Source organism: Streptopelia decaocto, assembly GCF_964273445.1.
Source record: "Streptopelia decaocto genome assembly, chromosome: 2".
Taxonomy (NCBI): Eukaryota; Metazoa; Chordata; class Aves; order Columbiformes; family Columbidae; genus Streptopelia; species Streptopelia decaocto.
The window spans coordinates 4,808,946-4,826,080 of NC_138655.1; the positions used below are offsets into that span (position 1 = coordinate 4,808,946).

General features: G+C 44.5%; 1 protein-coding gene across 3 annotated transcripts in view; it reads left to right on the plus strand.

The window, feature by feature from the left end:
• Positions 1 to 16,495, plus strand: part of SLC45A4 (solute carrier family 45 member 4) — a 67,755-nt gene extending 51,260 nt beyond the window's left edge. For all 3 annotated transcript variants that reach the window (XM_082047126.1, XM_082047125.1, XM_082047127.1), the window contains exons 3-8: positions 3,351 to 3,539; positions 8,507 to 8,686; positions 8,797 to 9,872; positions 9,973 to 10,072; positions 10,559 to 10,770; positions 11,730 to 16,495. In XM_082047126.1, the coding sequence (XP_081903252.1) occupies positions 3,351 to 3,539; positions 8,507 to 8,686; positions 8,797 to 9,872; positions 9,973 to 10,072; positions 10,559 to 10,770; positions 11,730 to 12,074 (2,102 nt within the window). In that variant the 3' untranslated portion in view covers positions 12,075 to 16,495. The remainder of the gene's footprint in view (positions 1 to 3,350; positions 3,540 to 8,506; positions 8,687 to 8,796; positions 9,873 to 9,972; positions 10,073 to 10,558; positions 10,771 to 11,729) is intronic.
• The last annotated feature ends 640 nt before the right edge of the window (positions 16,496 to 17,135 follow it).

Below are 17,135 nucleotides of genomic sequence, written 5' to 3' on the forward strand. Positions count from 1 at the left end.
AGTGACGAGACCCTATATTTCATTCAAGCCAGAGATTTCCAGTCAAATTGCTATTTAAAATAGTCTCTGAGAAAAAGTAAAGGTGTTCTGCTATAAAACCTCATGGTGCAAAGAAACTGAGGAGGATGGTTGATGGATGGAAAGGTTTGGAAAGCAGAGGGTGGTGAAGCTCCTTTCAGGAGGGAAGATTAAAATAGATTTGCTGAATGCCCAGAAACACGTGGCAGGAAAAGGTGCCAGGTTGGAGCAGGTTGTCTGATCTATTAGGCAAAGCACTGCAAGAGCCATTTGCTCGGGACAGAAATGTTCCCACTGGAAATAAGGATCAAGGGTTAAATAACTAGAGGAACATTCTGCTGAGGAAGCTGTCTTCATAGAATCATATAGGATTATAGAACAGTTTGTGTTGGAAGGGGCATTCAAAGCTCATCCAGTGCCACCCCTGCCATGAGCAGGGACATCTTCACCAGCTCAGGTTGCTCAGAGCCCCGTCCAGCCTGGCCTGGGATGTCTCCAGGGATGGTTCATCCACCACCTCTCTGGCCAACCTGGGCCAGTGTTTCACCACCCTCAGTATCTAAAATTCCTTCATGTCCAGCCTCAATCTCCCTCCTTTAGTTTAAAACCATCACCCTTGTCCTATCACAACAGGCCCTGCTCAAAAGTCTGTCCCCATCTTTTTTACAGGCCCCTTTTAAGTACAGAAAGGCCACAATAAGGTCTCCCCAGACACCTCACAGCAACCTCCGCTGCGTAACTGCCGCTCAGTGGGATGGCTCTGGAGGCAAAATGGGATGAGTATTTACACATTGCCATTTCTTCCGTATCCTGCAGAAAAATCACTCACCCCAATGAATCATAACCTGCCTACCGTTTGGTTTAGCTTGCCTTGAACTAAATGTTTCCTCTTTCCCATCGTTAAGTTCTTTGGAAGCAGATTCCCTGTCTATATGCCAGCCCAGGCACTGATCTGCGTTTGCATCCCGGAGCAGGTGAGGTGCCGGTTAAACACACCAGGATACTTTCCCCATTCCCCATGGGCACATTTGGTCCAAAAGTGCAGGTTGAAAGAGGCAAATTTCTTCTAATAACTCTTTACTCGTTTAGGCGGCTGTCGCCATCAGCTTGTTCCTTAGCCAGAGTCCAATCAAATAGACCTAGGCCCCTGGTGTTTTGAATCCTGATGATGAAATTGGTTATTTATTTAAAAAAATAGCATATTTTCCTATATCGTGAACTCCGCGTCGCCGCAAAGAAAATCTGATTTATCTGGTGGAAGAAGCCAGCATTGTTTGTCAAGATTTATTTGATGGTACTTTAAACACCAGATTAGATTTCCAAATTCGCAGCGTGGACTATTTTGGGCAGGGATTGGTATAATCCTGCTCGGTACCGGATGCCTGAAAAAGGCAGCACGAGGTACAGGTTGATCTCGCCAGCGAAGGTCAAATACAACTCAAATTCACAATATGTGGTTTTGCATAATAAATGGTTTTCCTTCCAGGGTAAAGAAACTGAGTTTTTTCAGTCTTGGCACTGTGAGAAATTTGGTTTGTTTTGAATGTTTTGCTAAGAAACGCGGTAAAGCAGATACCTGATAAAGGGAGATGGATCTTGAAGGAGCTCTGGGTCATTCTGCCATCTGCAGGTCATTGCTTTTCACAGAATCCCAGAATGTCAGGGGTTGGAAGGGACCTGGAAAGCTCATCCAGTGCAATCCCCCCATGGAGCAGGAACACCCAGATGAGGTTACACAGGAAGGTGTCCAGGCGGGTTGGAATGTCTGCACAGAAGGAGACTCCACAACCTCCCTGGGCAGCCTGGGCCAGGCTCTGCCACCCTCACCAGGAAGAAGTTTCTTCTCAAATTTAAGTGGAACCTCCTGTGTTCCAGTTTGTACCCATTGCCCCTTGTCCTATCATTGGTTGTCACCGAGAAGAGCCTGGCTCCATCCTCCTGACACTCCCCCTTTCCATATTGATCTCCATGAATGAGGTCACCCCTGAGTCTCCTCTTGTCCAGCTCCAGAGCCCCAGCTCCCTCAGCCTTTCCTCACACGGGAGATGCTCCACTCCCTCCAGCATCTTGGTTGCCCTGCGCTGGACTCTCTCCAGCAGTTCCCTGTCCTGCTGGAACTGAGGGGCCACAACTGGACACAATATTCCAGCTGTGGTCTCCCCAGGGCAGAGCAGAGGGGCAGGAGAACCTCTCTGACCTACTGACCACCCCCTTCTCATCCACCCCAGGTACCATTGGCTTCCTGGCCACAAGGGCCCAGTGCTGGCTCATGGTCACCCTGCTGTCCCCAGGACCCCCAGGTCCCTTTCCCCTACACTGCTATCCAACAGCTCGTTCCCCAACTTATACTGGAACCTGGGGACCCCAGGAATTATTATTTGTAACAAGGGTTTTTTCTAGGTAAATATTAGCAAATAAATCAAATTTGTGTCCGTCCGATCCTATGAATAGTCACCTCAGCTCTGAAAAACAAAAGGCAGAGATAAGCATAATGAATAATTGCTTTTTGTTTTCTTGTCCATTGTTCAAGTTTATAAATTAACATTGTTGTGCTTAGAAATGGGGCATTTCATACAACAGCCACGTTCTTTACATCGCTGTCAGTCTGTTAAACCTCTTTAAGGTGCTGGTCCTAGATGAACAGCGTAGCTATTATGTTCATCTCACATTTAACGTTAAAAGTTTCGCTGAGAAGGGGATTTGTGTCCGTGACAACCAAGTAACTTTCCGAGCATCCCAAAAATCTTGGATTTTATGGTCCACAAATGGCCAGTGGATGCAGCAAAGTTATGGGGCTTCTACACTGGAGACCTGGGGGATGCTTATACATAAAGGCTGGCAAAAAATAATCAGCACACATGGCAAAAGTGTGATTTTTTGGACAGTAGTAACTCATCTAGACTGGTGATTCCATTGTTAGGGGTGTGTGTGTATATATATATGTATATATATGTTATTTTTTTCACTTTTATTTCAGTACTTTAACTATACAGAATCACAGAATCGACTGGGTTGGAAAAGACCTCAGAGATCATCGAGTCCAACCCTTGGTCCAACTTTAGTCCGTTTACTAGATCATGGCACTAAGTGCCATGGCCAATCTCATTTTAAAAACGTCCAGGGACCCTTTATTACCTTTAGGTATTTGAAAGATTTGTGATCTATACCGTCCTTAGGGTTTTTTAACCAATGATAAATCTTAACTGAGTTGTTGGAGAGGGAATTTACTCCTGGTAAACTTCAATGTAAAGCTACGACATGAGCGCAATGTATGGAACGAAATGTTTTGTGTGTACCATGCGACCTTTCAGTGATTTCTGTTTTTCTTTCAGGTCTTCCCGAGCAATACTACAGCCTCACCTGGTTCCTCAGCCCCATCCTGGGCTTGATCTTCACTCCGCTCATCGGTTCGGCCAGTGACCGCTGCACGCTGAGCTGGGGCCGCCGGCGGCCGTTCATTCTCGCTCTCAGCATCGGTGTCCTCTTCGGGGTTGCGCTTTTCCTCAACGGCTCCGCTATAGGTAAATAAGGAGGAAATCAGCCACGTGTATCTCCTGCTGACATACCTGCTTTAGGGTTTTTATGTAGGAAGCAAAGATGATAAATCACAGAATCACAGAATCGACTGGGTTGGAAAAGACCTCAGAGATCATCCAGTCCAACCCTTGGTCCAACTCCAGTCCGTTGACTAGATCATGGCACTAAGTGCCATGGCCAATCTCAGCTTAAAAACCTCCAGGGCCCGTGAGTCCAGCACCTCCCTGGGCAGCCATTCCAATGCCTGACCACTCTCTCTGCACAGAATTGCTTTCTAATCTCCAGCCTCAATTTCCCTGGCAGAGTTGAAGCCCATGGCCCCTTGTCCTATTGCTGATGCCTGGGAGAAGAGACCAATCCCCACCTGGCTAGAACTGCCCTTCAGGTAGTTCTAGAGAGTGCTGAGCTCAGCTCTAAGCCTCCTCTTCTCCAGACTAAACAAGCCCAGCTCCCTCAGCCTCTCCCCATAGGGCTTGTGTTCAAATAAGACAATAAAAAGGAAATCACCCATGTATATCTCCTGCTAACATACCTGCTTTAAGATTTTTACATAGGAAGCCAAAATAATCATAAATAAGATAATAAATAATGAGGGAATCAGCCATGTGTATATACTGCTGACATATCTGCTCTAAGGATTTTATGTAGGAAGCAAAGATGGTGATAAATAAGATAATAAATAACAAGGAAATCACCCATGTCTATTTCCTGCTGAATATCTGCTTTAAGATTGTTTTGTAGAAAGCAAAGACAGTGATAAATAAGGGGATAAATAAGAAAATAAATATTAAGGAAGTCACCCCTGTGTATATCCTTCTGACTTACTTGCTTTAAGATTTTTATGTAGGAAGCAAAGATAATGATAAATAAGAATAAATAATAAGGAAATCATCTGTATCTCCTGCTAACTTACCTGCTCTTTGATTTTTATGTAGGAAGCAAAGGTAATGATAAATAAGATGATAAATAATGAGGAAATCAGCCGTATGTACATACTGCTGACATATCTGCTTTAAGAATTTTATGTAGGAAGCAAAGATAGTGACAAATGAGATAATAAATAATAAGGAAATCACCCATGTGTATATCCTTCTGACTTACCTGCTTTAAGATTTTTATGTAGGAAGCAGAGATAATGATAAATAAGATATTAAGTAATGAGGAAATCACCTGTGTGTATCTCCTGCTAACTTACCTGCTTTAAGATTTTTAGGTAAGAAGTAAAGATACGCAACTGGTTTAACTTATGTTAAAATCTCATTTGAACTATCCATTATCCATTATTCTTATTCAAAAGTTGCGCTGCTAATTATTGTACAACCACAGCTCTAACTATGAACACAACGTTATCGATACAGTGGCTGCCAGAATAATGTTTGCAGTGGCCGAGACGAATCGGGTCGATCTTTGACATGGGAAAATCGTAGCAACCTGTTCACAGGGAAATGTTTCCTGTTGTGATCCATTCTCCCTTTAATGCGTATCTGGCAACACATCCTGTTTCCAGCATTATTTCAAAAATTATCTTTTCACTTTTTCTCGTGCTTTTCTTAGCCCTGGTATTGAAAAAGCCCAGAACACAGTTAATATTTGTTTACCCAAAATTATGTGGGAAAATAATTTTTCCCGAGCCCCCATCAAGCTGGTAAAAATAGTTTCCCTTGAACATAGTTTACTACTGAACTTAATCTACAATCTCCAATCTCTTTGTGAATTTAGTGTGAGAGGTGACAGCAAGTACATGTGGGGAAGTGTTCACGTGGCCCTTGTACCAATGGAAACGAAAGGAACTTAGCACCTATTAATATCCTCTTGCCCCTCTTATTTTCTTGGTGGGGGGGTCAGACGCAGCTCTATTGTGAAAAAGTTTTCCTATTGAGGGAAATGCGTGGAACGTCACCTTAACTCAGCATTTTTAAAGCCAGATTGGGCTGCCATATGATGCTTTCTAATCTTCTACAAACCACAACGTCCAGACTGTTCAGATGAATGATATTTAGCTTCTGTTTTTTTTCTTAATTCACCCAAGCAATAAATGTTGATTATTCGAATTGCTGACATACGGTATCAATTGTACTTTGTGTTTCCAAGGCTCGCTCCTCCTCATCCAGATGTGTGCGAGATGTTAATTGCAGCCCTCGCACCAGATTTTCATTGATGGGAAGCTCTTATTTCCACAGAATGGTTTAGGTCAGTGGGGATTGATGCTGCCAAGCAAAGCTCACACGCGCTTTATAGGTTTATTTGTAATAAATCAGCAGAAAACACTGATTTTCTCTAATTCTTTGATACACAGTATAATATCGTTTTCTAGAAAACCTGCGCTTTCCAGATACTCCGGTGCTACTTTCCAGCTACTCCAGGCCAATGAAACTTCATTGAAACACAGAGGTTATTGCACCACAGTGCAAAGTGAGCCGTGTGCTTGATGCAGCCATTCCTGGGACGTTCTCGTGGTAGATTTTGAACAAATACCCTCTTCTGAAAGCTATAACCACCACTATACCTCATTCCATGGTCTCCTCTAAACCCATTCTGGACTAGAAGGCAGAGATTTGCCACTAACATTCAATTTTCCTCAGCGTAAGGCAGCACTTGATCTACTATTTAGAGCAGATGTGCAATATGATGCAGTAATTTAGTCTCTTTTTAATGGAACTTTTGGAAATGGTGACTTGTGTCACTTTTTAGAGAGGAAAGACGTTGCTTACCAGGCTCTTGCAAAAGGGGGTGTCTGGCAGTTTGCAGGAAAAGGCCTCATTTGTAACCAGATTTTCTTCTAGATGGACCCTGTACACTTTCATTGTCTGTCTTCCCATTTTATGTTCACATTTCGTCTCCAGTTCCTTGCAATCCTCACTTCAATTAGCAGGAGATGCTGCAAAAACACAAGGTGCTCATTATATCTCACCCTTTTTCATAACCTGGCACTCGGAGTCATCAGGAGGGGAACAAGAAGCACAAGAACATGCTAAAAAAGAGATTTATAATCCTCATAGTGGTACAACCGCATCCCGGGAGAACAGCTGCGTATCCATCTTATTCAACTCCTTTTCTCTTCAGGTTTCCAAGAAATCTAAAGCTCTGACACCATTTTTTCCTCCTATAAGATTCAGCCGAGCGTGGAACACATAGAAACTTCTTTAGCATTCAGAGGACTTGGTAGAAATGAGGATGGAATATGCAGGAATCGTAGCACTTGAGATTTAGATGACTTTTTGGTGGCTTAGCCAGTTCATCTCTTTCCACGGGCATTTTCATCAGTTACGCTAACGGTTTTATCAGAGTCCTGCACACGTAATGTTTAAATCTCTGCAATTCAAGTAATTCACGCTTATGTCATGTTTTATTGCTTGAAGAATTCTCCAGCTGCTATATATACATTAATGATGCCTTTTTCCTCTGTAGACAAAGAGCATTTCAGCCCTTGCTATCAACAGAAGCTGACTGATGTTTTTTGCAATGCCAAATACCTTTGTGTTGCTGCATCTTCAAAAGTTTTGCTTCTAAAATTTATCTAGAAAACACGAATGTTTAAGAAATGCAAAGAGAGAGGTCGGGGGTTATATTATGCTTTATTGTGTTGTGCAGCAACCGTTACATGTTAATCTCTGTGTCAGAAATGTATTTACCTGTGTTTGTAACAGATAGATGAGGTATCGTAGGATAGTTTGGGTTGGAAGGGACCTTTAAAGGTTTGGGTTTGGGTGTTCTCATCTCTTAGAAAAATAGTCTTCAGCATTTCAGAGAATCAGAGAATGTCAGGGGTTGGAAGGGACCTGGAAAGCTCATCCAGGTCAATCCCCCCATGGAGCAGGAACACCCAGATGAGGTTACACAGGAAGGTGTCCAGGCGGGTTGGAATGTCTGCACAGAAGGAGACTCCACAACCTCCCTGGGCAGCCTGGGCCAGGCTCTGCCACCCTCATCGGGAAGAACTTTCTTCTCATATTTAAGTGGAACCTCCTGTGTCCCAGTTTGTACCCATTGCCCCTTGTGCTATCATTGGTTGTCACCGAGAAGAGCCTGGCTCCATCCTCCTGACACTCACCCTTTACATATCTGTAACCATGAATGAGGTCACCCCTGAGTCTCCTCTCCACCAGCTCCAGAGCCCCAGCTCCCTCAGCCTTTCCTCACACGGGAGATGCTCCACTCCCTTCAGCATCTTTGTTGCCCTGCGCTGGACTCTCTCCAGCAGTTCCCTGTCCTGCTGGAACTGAGGGGCCACAACTGGACACAATATTCCAGGTGTGGTCTCCCCAGGGCAGAGTAGAGGGGCAGGAGAACCTCTCTGACCTACTGACCACCCCCTTCTCATCCACGCCAGGTACCATTGGCTTCCTGGCCACAAGGGCCCAGTGCTGGCTCATGCTCATCCTGCTGTCCCCAGGACCCCCAGGTCCCTTTCCCCTACACTGCTCTCCAACAGGTCGTTCCCCAACTTATACTGGAACCTGGGGTTGTTCTGCCCAGATACAAGACTCTACACTTGCCCTTGTTCTATTTCATTCAATTTTTCCCCGCCCAGCTCTCCAGCCTGTCCAGGTCTCTGATGGCAGCACAGCCTCTGCCGTGTCAGCCACTCCTCCCAGCTTGGTGTCATCAGCAAACTTGCTGACAGTCACTCTATTCCCTCGTCCAAATCATTGATGAATATATTGAATAAAACAGGCCCCATTTGAAGTAAAATGCATGTGAGGAACATGAAATAACACCCAAGGCTGTCAAAGGTTTAAGGGATACCTGAAAAAGAACATTTTGAAAAATAAACGTCAGCCTTAGAAATATAAAAAACATCATCTTTGTCCCACTGTGTCAAAGAGTCAAAATTGTCATTTTAGTCTGTAAAGAAATGTTTCCAGTGAGCGTGTTGACCGCCTTTCTCTTCTGCTCGTAGCGGTTTTCCCTTTGGATGACGTGCTCAGATTCCTCGTCCCTTTTCCCCCAGGTCTGGCTATCGGCGACGTGCCGGACAAGCAGCCCATCGGTATCGTCCTCACGGTGCTCGGTGTCGTGGTGCTGGACTTTTGCGCTGATGCAACAGAAGGGCCGATCCGGGCCTACCTGTTGGATGTGGTGGACAGCGAAGAACAAGACATGGCCCTTAACATCCACGCGTTTTCAGCCGGTATGGAATTAGTCCAGATGATTTTAGCGGCTGTTAAGTCTTCCTGATGAGCCAACTTGTGACCGAATCGATTCTTCCTGGCCTCACTTCTCATGTTTTCTCTTCCACAGGTCTTGGAGGAGCAATCGGTTATATGTTAGGAGGGCTGGACTGGACACAGACCTTCTTGGGTAGTATTTTTAAATCTCAAGAGCAAGTCCTTTTCTTCTTTGCAGCCATTATTTTCTCTGTCTCCGTCGCTCTCCACCTTTTTAGCATTGAAGAAGAGCAATATAACCCTCAGCAGGACAGGATTGATGATGAAGGAGACACGCTTTCCAGTGTCAAATTCAGCAGTAGCCTCCCCCCTTTAAATCGGCTGAATGTAATTAATGAGGAGGAGCCCTACGGGGCCTCGATGTTCCACGACGAGGTTCAGTCAGAGCACGATCTCAATATGGAGTTCCTCGACGTGAACATTGTAAGAAGTAAGAGCGACTCGGTTCTGCACATGCCCGACGCTACGTTGGAAATCGAATCGGAGCTGCTTTTTCTCCACGACATCGAACCCTCCATTTTTCAGGACGCTTCGTATCCGAACACTCCCCACAACACAAGCCAAGAAACCATGAAGTCCAAACTCAACCACTTGTCTGTTTTCCTCAGGGACAACGAGAAGGAGGAGGAAATGTTGCTTGATAATCGCCTCAACGAGGACAAAGGCCCAAACGAGAACGGCTCCCTACCAAAAGAGTTCCTCAACGGGCACGCTAGGATAGGCATGAAGCAATCTAGCACTTCCAACTCCATGCGAAGACGGCGGCACATGTTCTACCGTCAACCATCTTACACCTTCTCCTACTACGGCAAAATAGGCTCGCACCGCTACCGCTTTCGTCGGGCCAACGCCGTCGTCTTGATCAAGTCCTCGCGCAGCATGAACGACATCTACGACATGCAGAAGCGGCAGCGGCAGAGGTACAGGCACAGGAACCAGAGCGGCACCACGAATTCCAGCGGCGACACGGAGAGCGAAGAGGGGGAAACCGAGACCACGGTCAGGCTCCTGTGGTTGTCGATGCTGAAGATGCCGAAGGAGCTGCTGAGACTCTGCGTCTGTCACCTCCTGACGTGGTTTTCCATCATTGCTGAAGCCGTGTTCTATACGGATTTCATGGGACAGGTCATCTTCCAGGGCGATCCAAAAGTAAGGGAACCATCACCGTTGGCAGACACGCTTATAATGACTCGTTTCTGAGGTGCGCTCGTTACAAGAAAACAGCTTTGTGTGTGTTCTTTTGTTGCAGGCCCCTTTTAACTCCACCGAATTACAGGCCTATAACGCTGGAGTTCAGATGGGATGCTGGGGACTGGTGATTTATGCTGCTACTGCTGCTGTTTGCTCAGGTAAGAGTCTCTGCACAATCGGAACGCACTTCGGACGTGTATTTGCGAGGTAAAAATAGGTTTTATTCAGTTAGCATCCACCTCCTTGTTTGGGGTGAAGGGTATTTTGGAAAAGTGTTTCACGTGGCCGTAAGGGGGGGATTTAAGAATCAATATTAAAAAATTCCTCCAAATGTAGAGGTGGGAATGTGAGCAGATTGGTAAGTGGCATAAAGCACAAAATGCTGTCAAAGGATATTGACTGGCACTTAGCCGCTCATTAGGAAATTAAAATTACGCTTGTTAGAAGATTCAAGCGTATATAAGAGGGTTTTTGCAAAGGATGTTTTTAAAATCAAAAATATGTATTTCCAAAAGTCTTTTGTGTCCTCTGCTAACAGATAAACCAGACAATTTTGGCTTGGAATACACTCTGAAATTGTCATGACCACGTCAAAAGCTTCACCAGCTAAACTGATATCGATGTTTTATTCTCGATCTCCGCAGCCTTGTTGCAGAAATACTTGGACAACTACGACCTTAGTATCAAAGTGATCTACATCCTGGGCACGCTGGGTTTTTCTCTGGGCACCGCGGTCATGGCCATGTTCCCCAACGTGTACGTCACCATGATCATGATCAGCACGATGGGAATCGTCTCCATGAGTATCTCCTACTGCCCCTACGCGCTTTTGGGCCAATACCATGATATTAAGCAGGTAGGTGGAATATTTGAATCGAGGCCTAGTATTCCCATTTCTCTGAAGATCACAGTGGCAAAATGGATTTATTAAATCCTGTGATTTGAGATACCTGCTTTGTTGGGCCGTGCGCCAAAGCACAGATTTGTCCTTGATCGTAAATAGCAAGAGCTGCCACTTAAATCAGATGGTATTAGCATCAATTGGCTCAGTGGGGTCACGATCGCTTTGCCCTGTGCTGAGGTGTAAAAGGATTTGGCTGCATATGGTAGATGGAGAGAGATGAAATAATTATTGGAGTATTTATTATACACCTGGTTGTTGCTACTGTGGAGTCACCATCCCTGGAGGGGTTGAAAAGGCATTTAGACGAGGTTCTTAGGGACATGGGTTAGGTTATTGTTGGACTCGATGATCCTGAAGGTCTTTTCCAACCGACATGATTCTATGTTTCTGTCATGTTACATTAGCATTACTCAGGTTCTTGGATATTGAGGTGAGTCTAGAAATACAGGTAGAAGTTTGGGGAGACGTAAAGCAAACTGGTTCTGGAAACAAGGACCGATTTACTTTCCACTTTTTAGCACCGTAGAATTCAGATACAAATCACAGGATGATAATTTCTATCAACACATTTCTGCACTGGGATTGGGAAGGGGATTCCCTTTTTATAATCACAAAAATCATGTAATTTTTTTTTCTATACAAAACTTAATCTTGGAGCTAATTAAATATCTGCCTTTTGGTGTAAGATGAGGAGGATGTTGATAAGTAAATGAGGAGGATGTTGATAAGTAGATGAGGAGGCTGTTGATAAGAGGAGGTTGTTGATAAGAGGAGGCTGTTGATAAATAGAAGAGGCTTTGGCCATGTATTGTCTCTAATGCACGAGGATGGCGTTAAGTTGACCATGTAGAAGGAATATTAGTGTTTAATTGTTTTCCCTCTTAACGCGTTCCTCATCTTTTTTATCCCAGTACATTCACCACAGCCCCGGCAACTCCAAGCGCGGATTCGGCATCGACTGCGCCATCCTGTCCTGCCAGGTTTACATCTCGCAGATCCTCGTGGCCTCGGCGCTGGGCGGCGTGGTGGACGTAGTCGGCACCGTCCGAGTCATCCCCGTGGTGGCTTCGGTGGGATCTTTCCTGGGTTTTTTGACGGCCACCTTCTTGGTGATTTACCCCGAAGTCAACGACGAGCCAAAGGAAGAACAACAGAAAGGTTTAGGTCCTCCCGAGCCGGCCGAGAAGCCCACGGTGCTGAAGCTCACGCGGAAAGGAGCTGCCGCCTCGGGGCCCGAGAGCGAATCCGCCGTGTGAGGCCATCGATTCTTCTTCACCCACATTCCAGCGAGTGCAGGTGCACCATCGAGAGCTTCTTTTTTCTTTTTAATTATTATATTATTATTATTTTTTTTTTCCAGGAAAACAAATTAGGATCTTCACTACTTTGTAGCTAAAATGACAGAAGAAAAGGCAGTTTCGTGCAAAAATGTAAATGAAATTCTCTTAGTCCTTCAAATAGGTTTGAACAGGTAGTCTGATGCTAATCGCTTTCTCTACAACTTAGACATGTCATTTCTGAACACTTTTTTTATTAAGAATACATTTAGGTTTCGAGTAAGTTTTATTAATCTGCATGAGACTCACAGTGTATACAATTAGCAGTTAGAAAAATGAAGTTTGGGGCTGTTTTTAACCTAACTGAAAATGGAAGTTATCTTATAGTCTCTTGCTATTATTTTTGTCTAAACATTTCAGGTGTCACTAGTGTAACAGCCGAATCAAACGCCAAGACATGGATCCGTTTTGTTTCTCGTAAGCGCGATATTACCGGTCTGACAGCTCTTTACCGTTCGTTTTAGACCTCACGTTCTCGTTAGCGAAATTGCTACAGGATATAGTTCGATTTGTAATTCATTTTCTTGGTGTTATAAACATCATCTCTGGATGAAGCTGCCATGGGGTCGGCTCGGTGGGAGGGGGCGTGAGGATTCTCTTTGGTAGGGAAAGGAATTAGTTCATTAATTGCACTTTTCAGCATCCTTTCACCTCCCGGCTGGGAATGCGGCAGCCGAGGGAAAGACGCAGCGTCCGTACAACAAGGTAAAACCTCCGTCACTTTATGGGTGCATAAAAATCTGCGTCTGAAACAGTTTTGTAGGCCTGAAATTCCAATCCGCTGGGCGTACGTTGCCATTCCAGTCCCTACGTTGGAGGAATTTGGGGCTGGAGCTCTTGGGAGCTGCTGTACCGATGTCATCGGCGCAACCTCCGTATCCCCCTCCCCTTGATTCAGGACGTAGCTGCAGCGCAAAGACATTTATTTAATGTGAAGAGTCATATGAACCCGATTTCAAACAGCGTTTGGATCTACCGGCGGCCAAAGCTCAGAGATCCCTTTTCAAGCTACTTTAGAAACCAAACTTCCATTTGTCGTCTCGTAAAGAAGCGTTTGCGACGCTATTCGCTCCTTTCACACGGACCTCGGGGCAAAACCAGACACATCACAGCTCGTTGGGAGAGTTTTGCTGCCTCAAAACTTCGCACAGGACTTAGGTTGGTTGTTATTTTTCTTTTCAAGTGTCTGAGAAAGTCTTTTCTTTTCCTTTAAGGTGAATATTTTTTTAGTTTAGAACACATACTGTGAACTGTGTTCAGACAGGGGAATGATACTACTGAAGAACACGAGACTTTATGGAAGAAATCAGTCGTGAGAAATACTTTGAACTTCTGCCGTGAACTTTATCATCTCAATGACATTTTATATATTCTGCTGACGTTCATATATAGCGGAGATGAGTTGCATTTCACCCTATAACTGGCATTCATGTAAAATATCATACACACTGAGTTAGACATTTTAATATTTGAATTTTGAAGCTCCTTGAACATCCTGCTTTTGGTTAAACAAACGCTGGCAAGCGCTCCTTATTTTAATCTCTATTTCTGGGAAGGTTCTTTCACAGTTTAAAACCCTTTTCCCCACGATCTTTGCGGATCAACGTGGGTTCAAATCAATGTGACTCCACATAGCACCTTTGCAAGGCAGAATTTCTTTCTCACAGCATCATTGAGCCGACCAAGATCTGGCAGCGAAGAGGGAAGAGAACTGTTAAAATCCACATTTAGGGCGTTTTACGGGGCTGTTAATGACGCTGTTTAATTATTCTCCGTAACACGTGAACACGCACGCTGCCTTGCAGCAGGAAGCTCCATTTCACTCCCCTGTAAAGCCAAAGGAAATAATTACCCATTGTAAACGCGCTGAGCTATTTGTAGTCTTGCCAGAAGAATTAAGTCGGGGAAGCCCCTGGCGAAGCGAAACCACCGCGCGGCCGCTGCTTTTTCTTCACTTGGAGTTTCCATTCAATTCCCGGCACTTCTCAGGGTAGAGCAGGCAACGATTTATTTCTTCACATGCCCCTTATTTTTTGATACGGGAATGATTATTTTTTTTTGTGCTGATTTTACGCGTTTTTGTGTTGTGGGAAGAGTTGAAGGGGGTTTATTTTATCCCTTGCAACAAGAATCTTCTGTTTGTCGGTATTACTGTAGAGTCAAATTCATCCCACGCGCTCCAGCTCTTTGGACCTTTCCTGCAGCCGGCGGAAGGTTTAGTGGGTTTATCCCATTTTGCTCTATACTGTAAACAATTTGACAATTCCACGGTCCTCCTGGTGACCATGAAAAACCATCAGCGCTCAGATTCTCAAGCGCCGCGCATCTGGAAATATTTCACGTGCGAGCAGAGAAGCTCAAGCTTGAAGCGTTGGGTTTTGTACCATTGGGTTATTGCAAGAGTCCGCTCAGATCCCGGATGGCAATTTGAGACTCCAGAAGCAATAATTTCTTCGGAATGTTTCTCTTCCTGCTGGTTAGACTTTCATAGAGATTTATTACCTTAAATAGCCTTTTAATAATAGGAATCTGGCGGTGAGCGCTCACGGAAAGACGCGGGTTGTTCGTCATCGGAAGGGAGGAAGGCAGTAAATCCAGAATCCCGAAACGCGCCGTGTCCTTTTCCCCTTTGGCTTGGAGCTTCTTTCCAGTCTCCGAAATAACAGGACAACCCCACAATGTGTGAGTTTCTCTTTGAAATCCGGGGTTGAGTCTTTCTCATTCAAGTCCCTCCGGCACTTGGAACGACAGCGGTGACAACAGCGATTATCGCCGTGTACCTCGTTAAAAACCTCAGTCTCATCATCACAAACGCGTCCGGGTTCAGGTTTATTTGAGGCGCGCGTGTGTCTATATGTGTCTGTGTGTATATACGTTGATACACACGCTGCTCGGGCCAAAATGTTGTGCTCGTCGTCGCTGTACTCGATATTTTCAACTGAGTTCTTCCAGGTTTCCCTCCTCGTAGTCCCATGCGAGATGAGCTCAGCTATAAATATGTATTTTATTTAAATAAATAAGCAAACTCCTGCATGATATTCCAAGCACATGTAGCAGCTTCGGCATCTGAAGTATCTATTGTGAAAGAGAAGCTGGTTTTCTTTGCAGCTGTTTTGTCCTCGTTTCCTTTGCAATAGGCCAAATAAATGTACCGAACACCAAATGTTGCACAGAAATGTTATTAATGACTGTGTAGAAGAAATATACCAAATTTTATTTTTCTTTGCAGAAACTTTATGGTTACAGAGAGTCCTCTTGCTGTTCTTCTTTCCTTAAACGACAAAGCTGAACGTTTGTAAAGTGCGTCCAAAATGGTCATTTTTTAACAAGCAGAGCTACCCAAAGTTTTCTGGTTCTCATGTTGCATCCAGAAGGAGCCGTCGGCACAAATATCAACCAACCTTGTGTTTTCAAGGCCCGGGCAGGTAGGAAATTGGGTTAAATCATCACAAAAAGGCTCAATTACCTTTTTGGAATGTCGTGTTAACATCTCAGGAAGACGTTCCTGCTTTTCTATTCATTATGAACTAAGATCACGTCCTGAAAAACCCAGGACACGGTTCAATTTGACGAGCTCCAACCTATTTTTTCTTACATTTTGAAGCTGAGGGTGAAGCTCAAGGAGCATTTAACCAAACCAAGAACCCTCTGATGTATCCAGACCTCAGCAACAGCCAAATTGTAGGAGAGCGGCCCCCTCCAAAAAACCACTTTTCTCTCAACAAATTGGCAGTTCCCAGTATTCATTATTATTTTCCTGATGTAACATGAACACTAAGCCCTTTTGGTAGCCAAATGACCAGCTTATTTTAAACGCCTCGTATGAATAGAAAGCGGCATATAGGTATCTCATAGTGGGGGAAAAATAAAAGAAAATAAAAAAAGATTAAAAAAAAAAGAGAGAATATTTAGTTCCTTTGTGAACTGGCCATATGACAACTACTTTTTTATCAACTTATTAAGTTGGGGCACTATAATAGCTCTTGCTGAGTTTAGCAATGTTTATAAGCATGTGTTAAACACATAATGTTAAGTTTTATGAGGAAAAAGGGATAAAGAAATGTCACAGATGAATGTTTGAGTGCGTAGACGGCATAATGTATGTATGGGTTTTTATTTCTACACTGTCGAGCTTATTTTCTGTTCAAAGGTTAAAAAGAGGTTTGTTGCATGAGAACTGTTTTATTGTGTTCTGCACTTTCTGTTCTTTTTGTATAATCTTGACTTTTTTTTGGTTCATTTACGCATAGAAAAATCAATTTAGAAATACTCGACTCCACAAGACGTTGTGTTTCGATCCGTTGTTCTCAAGTTCGATCTTAATAAACGTTTCAGTAAGAGCTGGTGGCTCATGGTCCTTTGATTTCCAGCAGTTTACTCGAGGGATTTGATTTGTGACTCCTCCTTCTTCAGAATCGGGATCAGCAGCTCAGAGGGGTCGATGCCCACACAGTGTTTGGTTCATTTTTAGCTAAACACAGCTCAGCTGAGCTTTTTTTCTCATTGGACCTGAGGTTAAGGAAGAAGTAAAAACTTTAGGCCTGGGCTAAGAAGTTGCTTTTTCAGAGCCCAAAGTGAAGTGGGGGTTGAGTGAACGGGGACTGTACTACATCCCTGTCAGAGACCAAAGGGATGTGAAAGCAGGAAAGATATAAACCAGAACCTCCCTGGGCTGGGTCTTGCAAGGCGTGACTGTCCATGTATCTCCTCACGAGGATCCATACACCAGCCCTAACGCCCTGCCAGGTGGAATCACAGAGTGTCAGGGGTTGGAAGGGACCTGGAAAGCTCATCCAGTGCAATCCCCCCATGGAGCAGGAACACCCAGATGAGGTTACACAGGAAGGTGTCCAGGCGGGTTGGAATGTCTGCACAGAAGGAGACTCCACAACCTCCCTGGGCAGCCTGGGCCAGGCTCTGGCACCCTCACCAGGAAGAAGTTTCTTCTCAAATTTAAGTGGAACCTCCTGTGTTGCAGTT